This window comes from Athene noctua, unplaced genomic scaffold (assembly GCF_965140245.1).
Source record: "Athene noctua unplaced genomic scaffold, bAthNoc1.hap1.1 HAP1_HAP1_scaffold_269, whole genome shotgun sequence".
Taxonomy (NCBI): Eukaryota; Metazoa; Chordata; class Aves; order Strigiformes; family Strigidae; genus Athene; species Athene noctua.
Genome location: NW_027437731.1, coordinates 16,240 through 24,779, shown reverse-complemented (window position 1 = coordinate 24,779; position 8,540 = coordinate 16,240). Strand labels below are relative to the sequence as shown.

Sequence of the window (8,540 nt, the reverse complement as noted above, 5' to 3'; positions counted from 1 at the left end):
ATGTGCCAGGGGGCTGATGAGAGAAATGTGGGGTTGGAGGCAGGGACAAAGATTGCCCCCAGAGTGTCTGACATGGAGGGTCTTGGCTTCCCTCCATGTTCAGCCTCTATCAGCAGATGCTCAGGACCAATATCCAGTGGAGTTTGCTGATGTCACTTCATGGGTGAGCAGAAATACAAGGAGCAGTGGAAAGAGAAGAAATTGTTTCTTATTGCCATGTAGGACTGAAAGCTTTTCCCTTTGCCTGCACGGCTGAAACCTCTCACACTCACCCCATCAGAAGGGAGGAATGAAGTTCTGCCAGAGACTTGGCTTGTCAGGGGGATTTGCGTGTTCATGAGCCCTCTGGTGCCCAGTTCCTGAACTGCAGGTGCAGCAGAGGGGTTGGAGTGGCCTCTAGAGAAGGGCAAGTCAGCAGCAAAGCTCCAAGGCTGTGAGGGTGTCAGTGATGCCCAGCGAGGGCCATCACTGGAGAGGCCGGGCAGGGAATGAGGAGACAAGGTTCCTGTCCCTGGGGCTGGGGAAGCAGGAAGGCAGAGGCTCTGCTCACAGGCTGCCAATCCAATGTTGAGGGGCCCTGAAAGGCCTTGATGGGTTTCATCCCCAGGAGGGTCCAGCCCTGAGCCCATCCCCTGGGAACGGGGATCCTTTCCCTCCTGGGATGCTCAGGGCTCTTCCTGGGGCAGGGAGAGGCAGGGGGTGATGCCGAGGCAGGACAGCGGTCGGATCCCCCCAGGCTCTGTGGAGGGTGGCGAGGAGGCAGCAAAGTGCTGTGCCTGTAGGAACTGGTGTCCTCTCAGGGTCCTCAGGGGAAGCGACAGCAGCCATAGTCGAGAGGACAAGGATTTCAGTTCTGTTGGGGGGTGCCAGCCTCAGCCAAGGGCCCATCCCCACCACAGGCTGTCCCACACTTTCCTCTGCCTCGGCCTGTTTCTCTGCAGATTTTCACCCCACCCCTGTTGCCCCACCTCACTCTGACCCCAGGCTGTCCCAGCACTTACTGATGACTCTCTGTCCTCACTGTCTTCAAACACAAAACTGTCATTGTCTGTGCTCTGACAAGGGCTGTGAGATCCCCAGAACCTGTGCAGCAGGTGATGAACTGATCACACACCCCATCCCCTGCCCCCCTGCGCCGCTGCGAGGGAGGAGGGAGAGAAATCAGGAGCAAAGCTGAGCCTGGGAAGAAAGCAGGGGAGGGGGAAGGGGCTTTTACATGTGGTAAAACCTCTCAGTGTCCCAGTCTGGGGTTTAACTTTTGTTGTTAGTGTTGGAATTAAATGGATGGGTTTTTTGTTCCCCTAACCTGTCTGTCTTTTGCTCATGGCCATAAGGGGTGAATCATCCCTCCCTGTCGCGATCTTGATGTCTGAGCTCTTTGTTGTGTTTTTTCCTTCCCACTCCGGAGAGGGGAGGGGTCACTGAAAGGCCGAGCTGGCCAGGGCTGTGAAGACTGGCTGCCATGACCCTGAAATAGCAGGGCCCCAGTTCAGGAGGGGAGGGAGGAAGCAGATTGGAAGACACCAGACGCCAGAATGCAGAGGAGCAGCCTTTGGCCTGTTCTGGGCAGTTTCCGTGGGGATCTCATGGTCAGCAGCGCTGAAGGGAAGCCCAGCTCACTGCAACTGGTCTGCAAGAGCATCTTCCCAGCTTGGCAATGGTCTGTAGCAAAACTCAGTGGAAACTGGAAAGTGAGGTCAAGGGCATCAGAACAAAGGTGTTGTCTGCTTCAGGAAGAGTTAACAAAGTAGCAGAGAGAATGTGGGAGCTCTGCTCCATGTAGTAAGGGTCTGTGGAGAAAGGTCTGAGACACTCTGTCCTCTTCTCCTCAGCCTTCCCCAGCAAGGTCTGCCCGGCCTTTGTGCCTCGAGGCAGGACTCTGGAGCAGAACAGTCAGGGGGCGGTGAAAACTAGATCAGAGGCTACTTGATGAACCTCAACCCTTCCAGTCCACAAGCGCAGAGGGGCTGCATCCCAGGGTGCTGAGAGAGCAGGATGATGTCACAGAGAGGCCACTCCCCATCATCTCTGAAAGGTTTTGGAGACTGGGGAAATAACGGGAGTTTATTGATATCACATGATCTGTAACCAGAACAGAAGGGAAATGGAAAAAGAATAAATGATTTCTTACTGTTCCTGAGAACTGAAACTTGTTCACCTTGACTGTGCTCCTGAAACCTCTGAGATGAAGCACCTAAGAAGAGAGGAGTTAAGGGAAGTGCTGCCCACTGCCTTGGCTTGTCAGGGCATTTTGTCTGTTCCTGAGCCCTCTAGTGCCAAATTCCTGAACTGCAGATCCTGAAAGAAGAACCAACAAGGCTCTGGAGCACTAAAAGTCAGCAGCAAACCCCCGTGTGTCTGAGGGTATTACCGTGCCCCACCGAGGCCATCGCTGAAGAGACTCTGGAGGGAACCACCAGAAGAGGTGACCACCCCTGGGGGCGGGGGGAGGAGGAAATCAGAGGTGATGGAACCAGGCAGAAAAGGAACGTGGAGGTGGCTGTGAAGGGATCCTAGAGTAGAGTGACAGAAGAGTTTGGGCTGGAAAAGACCTTTAAATGCCATCTAATCCAAGCCCCTGCAATGAGCAGGGACACCTTCAACTAGATCACGTGGCTCAAAGCCCCGTCCAAAGCGACCTTGAATGTTCCCAGGGACGGGGCCTCTACCACCGCTCTGGGCAGCCTGTTCCAGGGTTTCTCCAGTGCCACTGTAAAAGTGTTCTTCCTTTTATCTCCCTGAATCTGCCCTCTTTTAGTCGAGAACCATTACACTGTGTCCTTTCACAAAAGTCTCCCCCCATCTCACTTTGAAGCCCCCTCTCAGCGCTGAAAGGCAGCAGCAAGGTCTCCTTGGAGCCTTCTCTTCTCCAGGCTGAAGAATCCCTCTGAATATTTTTGTGGCCCTCCTTTGGAGCCACTCCAAGAGTTCCATGTCCCTGCCGTGCTGAGAACCCGAGCTGGACGCAGCACTCCGGGGGCTCTCAGCACAGCAGAGCGGCACCATCCCCTCCCTCGAGCTGCCGCCACACTTCATTTGATGCAGTCCAGGACACGGTTGGCTTCCTGGGCTCGGAGTGCACATTGTCATCCCAGGGTCAACTTTTCCTGCACCAGCACCCCCAAGTCCTTTTCTGCAGGACTGCTCCCAGCACCTTCATCCTCCAGCCTGTGCTGATACTGGGATTTGCCTTGACCCAGATGCAGGACCTTGCACTTGGCCTTGTTGCATTTCAGGAGGTTCGAAAGGCCCCACGTAGGACCTGCCAAGTAACCCCGACTCAATGACTTCAGTGGGACACAAAAGCTACAGAGGATATCTCTACAGTTACATCTGCTCCCTCCATGGTCACGGGGAGTGTGGGTGCTCTCCCGGTCATCATCAAGGGAAGAGCTGTGGTGGAAGGAAAGGCACCGTCACCCATCCTGGAGGGGACCTCGGGAGGTCTGTAGGCCAAGCACAAGCCCTGTCAGTGGAGACAGGAGAAACGAGGTTTGGGCTGTTTGTGTGCGGGGCTGTGGGAGTGGGAACCCTTGGCCTCTCCAGACACGTGTCCAGGAGTGATCTCTGCAGGAGCTGATCTCAGACTCTCCACCTGTCCAGGAGCTGCCCGGGGATCCCTCATCCCTCCAGGACCTGCCCTCCACCACCACAAAGGTCTCTCTCCAGCACAGTCACGGAACCACTGAGGCTGGCAGGCAGCCAGCTCCCACCTTCTCTCTGCTGCCTCTTCCTGCTTCATTTTTGTCAGGACTTTCTTCCTCATCCACACCAGCCTCCTGCCATGTTGCTTCACTTCCTGCCTGTAGGGATGGACTTTTGTGCCGCCTGAAGACGGGACTCTTGACCATCAAACAGCTCTCCCCTCTTCTCTGCAGGGTCACAGCCCACGAGATATTTCAACAGGCCAGAGCCTGCTCTCCTGACGTCCTGCTCTTTGCCTTCTTCCCTTCTCTCAGGAGCCTCGACTCTCCTTTGTCTCCCTTGACTGTTCCATCCCCGACCAGCTCTCCCTTGTTTCTAAGTCTGATTTCCTGCAGGACACCTCCCCTCACTGGCTCCTCCGTCACCCTTGTTGGGATGATGTTGTCAAGTAATTCCAAAAACCTCCTGGATCACTTTCACTTTGCTGTGTTGTCCCTTCAGCAAATATTGGGATAGGTCAGGACTGACATGAGGACCAGGGCTTCTTCCAGTAGAATGAAGGCTTCATCTACTGCCTCTTCCTCACCGGGGGGTCTGTACCAGACATCCACCCACCACAGTGTTGCCCAGGAGCCTTCAGCTCTCAGCTGACTCATCCTCCATGCCCAGGCAGAGCTCCACACATTCCTGCTGCTCTCGCCCAGGAAGGACAATTTCCCTCCTGGGTCCATCCCCACAGCCTCATCAGTACCAGACCCTGAGGACTCACGGTTTCTGCAGGAGAAGGGATTGACAGTGTCATAAAACTCATGTTTCTCTGTTGGGAGAGACACCCCAGTCAAGCCAGCTGCACGCAAACGTGAAAAGCTGACCAAATGGAGCTTCAGTGTGTGTGGACCTTGAGAATCTCTGGGTCTGGGAAAACAGAAGCCCCTTGAAGTTTGACAGGGAGAAGTAACCAGACGTACCTCAGTGTTGGATGGGGGGTGACTGCCCCATAGCTGAGGGCAGGCTGGGACCTGCCGGGCTGAGCAGCGGCTCTGAGGAGAAGGGCCTGGGCACTGTGAGGGATTCCCTACGAGCCAGGAGAGGATGGACACGATGAACAAGGGCAGCTGCCTACGGGGCTGCATTGGGAGGAGCGTGGGCCACCCAGACACCCTGGGTTAGCATCCCCCTCCACTCAGCACTGGTGTGGCCCCACACACATGGGTGAGTCCCAGGGAGTGGGTCCCCATTCTGGAGAAGTGGGGGGGACCTGGAGAGTGTTGAGTGAAGCTCTGCCAAGGTGGGGTTTGGCCCAGTGCCAATTCTTCTTCAGACCAGGCAGCACCAACCTGGCTTTGAGAACACGATGGGAGACCATGTCACAGGCCTTGCACAATCCCATGTGCACAACACGCCCTGCTTTCCCCGGTCTGTTGTGGGTCAGCAATCCCTTCCTTGGCCTTCAGCTACCTGGACACGGCTGAAGGAGGACGAAGCCTACGACCTTCTCAGGGATGGAGGGAAGCTGACAAGCCTATAACTCTCCCCCTATACTTCTCCCAGTTCTCATTCCTGCCCTTCTTGGAGATGGGTTTGCCCTCGGCCTTCTCCATGGACCCCAGAACCTCTCTGATTGCTCTGGCCCTTCTGAGGGCTCAGCCCAGAATCACCGGCGAGGGTGATGGAGCCAACAGGAGCACTTGCCATGAGCCTGTCCAAGGCAGCGGAGATGAGTCTCACTGGGAGAGTGGGGGTTGTTCCTGGGTCACACACACAAGTGTCCGGGCTCTGTCAGGTGCCCACATCTCAGCTGGCCCCATGCCCTCACCTTACACACAGGGGGTTCAGAGACACGAGTCCTTCCCTTGCACACGCAGAGGCAGTGCATTGCCGGAGTCGTCGTGTCTCTCTGGGCTCCTGCTGCCACGGCCAGAGGCTGGGAGGCCCCTCAGCCCTGTGCTGATCACCCTGCTCTGCACTCGTGGGAGATGCCCCACGGCATGAGGAATGGACTCGGGGACCTCGGTTCAAGGAAACACCTCCCAGGGCTGCAGCCAGGGGGTTGCCCAGGGGACGTTACTGTGGATGTGAAGTGACCTCATGACCCTGTTTGTCCCACACACCTTCACAGCACCCCCAGAAATAGCTGATGGCAGTTGTGCTCTCTCACCTCACACACATGATGTGCATGTTTACATCTCCTCCATAAAATGCAAACATGAACTTCTGACCTACTCATTTGGTGTCCCTCTGTGGAGGGACAAAGACCCTCTCCGAGCTGAAGTGAGAGGCCAGTGCTGCAACTGGTGGTTCTGAGGGGCTACAGCATCATGTTTGCCCTGGGTCAATGTCATGGTTTGAACCCACCAGCATCTGGGCCCAACACAGTCACACACTCACTCCGCTGGGTGCAATGGGGGAGTGAATCAGAAGTGTAAAAGGGAGAAAACTTGCAGGTTGAGCTAAAGACAGTTTAATAGGTACAGAAAAACACACAGGTAAGCAAAGGAAAAGGTGGAATTCCTTCACTTCTTCCTATTTCTAGGCAGAGCTTCATCCATCTCCAGGACATCAGGGCTCCATCTCACATAACAGTGACGTGGGAAGACGAACTCCATGACTCTGAATGTCCCCATGTTCGTCCTTCTCCCCCAGCTTTATATAACTGAGCATGATGTCCTAAGGTACAAAATACCCCGTTGGTCAGTCGGGGTCAGCTGTCCCAGCCGTGTCCCCTCCCAGCTCCTTGTGCACCCCCAGCTGCTCGCTGGTGGGGTGGGGTGAGGAGCAGGAATGTCCCTGACCCTGTGTAAGCCCTGCTCAGCAATAACGAAATCAGCCCTGCGTTACCAGCACTGTTCATGGCACAAACCAAACCCCAGCCCCATAGCAGCTCCCAGCAAGAAAAGGAACTCTCTCCCAGCCAGAGCAGCACAGGCAGCTGCCCCAGTGTGTCCAGTGAGCGCAGACACAGAGCAGAGCCTGCTCCTTCAGGTCTCTCCCAGGAGGCCTGGCTGTGCGAGGACACTGCTGCCAGCCCCCACCCTGCAAATCACACTGTTCACCTCTTGGCTGGGGTTTTCCTCTGCGGGCCACTTCCTTGGGCGTGTTCTTGAGATCAGGTTTGGGAGAAGAGCTCAGCCTTCAGGCACTGCCCTGAGCAGATCCTCTTTCATGAGGGAACCGCTCTTCGGGAGGCCGGCTCTGTCACACAAGTGCCCAGTGCCTGTCCCTGCCTGCGGTCACAGGGCTGTCACACAGCAGGGGTGTGACCAAGCTGCCAGGGCACTCAGGCCTCACACCAAACCGAAGGGATCAGAAAGAGAGTGTGGAAGGGAAGAGAGAACATCTCTGGAGGACCAAGTGCTCCCTGGCAGGGCTGCCATGCTGGGACTCACTTCCCCTCCACCTCTGCACATAGGAATTGTCCCTGCAGCTCCAAATTCTTCTCACAGGAAGGATCTCAGAAGATAAAAAAGTCACTGCAGGCCCTTTATTTTGTTGCAACACACAGAGATCATGGATCCTCATTCATGCAACCAGTTGGTGAGAAAAGCAGACTGAATTCAAAAGGGGAAGAAAAAAACATTAAAAGAAAAATCCAACAAAATAACCCAGAAAATTCAGAGATTGGAATTGTACAGAATTATATTGTAATTAATATGAAGAAGATAAGCAGTTCATTGCTTCAGCATAACATCTAGTTATCAGATTCCTCATGGAATCCTTGATCTCCTGGTTCCTCATGCTGTAGATGAGGGGGTTCACTGCTGGAGGCACCACCGAGTACAGAAATGACACCACCATGTCCAGGGATGGGGAGGAGTTGGAGGGAGGCTTCAGGTGGGCAAATAGAGCTGTGCTGATTAACACGGAGACCATGGCCAGGTGAGGGAGGCACGTGGAAAAGGCTTTGTGCCGTCCCTGCTCAGAGGGGATCCTCAGCACGGCCCTGAAGATCTGCACATAGGACACCACAATGAACACAAAACACCCAAAAGCCAAACAGGCACTGACCATGATAAGCCCAACTTCCCTGAGGTAGGAGTGTGAGCAGGAGAGCTTGAGGATGTGGGGGATTTCACAGAAGAACTGGCCCAGGGTGTTGCCCTGGCACAGTGGCAGTGAAAATGTGTTGGCCGTGTGCAGGAGAGAATTGAGGAACCCAGTGCCCCAGGCAGCTGCTGCCATGTGGACACAAGCTCTGCTGCCCAGGAGGGTCCCGTAGTGCAGGGGTTTGCAGATGGCAACGTAGCGGTCATAGGCCATGATGGTGAGGAGAGAAAACTCTGCTGAGATATAAAAGGCAAACATAAAGAGCTGTGCAGCACACCCCGAGTAGGAGATGTGCCTGTTGTGCCAGAGGGAGTTGGCCATGGCTTTGGGGAGAGTGGTGGAGAGGGAGCCCAGGTCGAGGAGGGAGAGGTTGAGGAGGAAGAAGTACATGGGGGTGTGCAGGCGGTGGTCACAGGCGATGGCGGTGATGATGAGGCCGTTGCCCAGGAGGGCAGCCAGGGAGATGCCCAGGAAGAGCCAGAAGTGCAGGAGCTGCAGCTCCCGTCTGTCTGCGAATGCCAGGAGGAGGAACTCGGTGATGGAGCTGCCGTTAGTCATTTGTTTCTACTGGACATGGGGACCTCTATGTGTTGGAAAAACAAGTGAGAATTTAGGGTAGATTTCTGTGAACAAAAGATACTCCGTAAGTTTTGACTAATCCCTCCTTTAACACTCCCCTTATCATGTACCCTTGGAACTGTCCTGGGGGTGATGTGGGGCTGGGAGCAGCCCTGCCCCAGGCAGCACCCTCTCCACAGCAGCAGGACCCTGCCCTGCCGGGGTCTCTCCTGCCCCCCACAGCTGCTCCCCCCGGCGCCGTGGGCAGCTCCCCGGGCAGGCTGAGTGCTGAC

The 8,540-nt window shown here is 55.4% G+C and overlaps 1 protein-coding gene across 1 annotated transcript; it reads right to left on the bottom strand.

Annotated features, from left to right (window-relative positions):
- Positions 1–7,290: 7,290 nt before the first annotated feature.
- Positions 7,291–8,247, bottom strand: LOC141955481 (olfactory receptor 14A16-like). The gene has a single exon (XM_074895229.1). The coding sequence runs from the start codon at positions 8,245–8,247 to the stop codon at positions 7,291–7,293; it is 957 nt and encodes a 318-aa protein (XP_074751330.1).
- Between the last annotated feature and the right edge of the window lie 293 nt (positions 8,248–8,540).

Excerpts from the sequence above, each read along its gene's own strand:
- LOC141955481 (XM_074895229.1), bottom strand. The coding sequence starts at position 8,247 with ATGACTAACGGCAGCTCCATCACCGAGTTCCTCCTCCTGGCATTCGCA.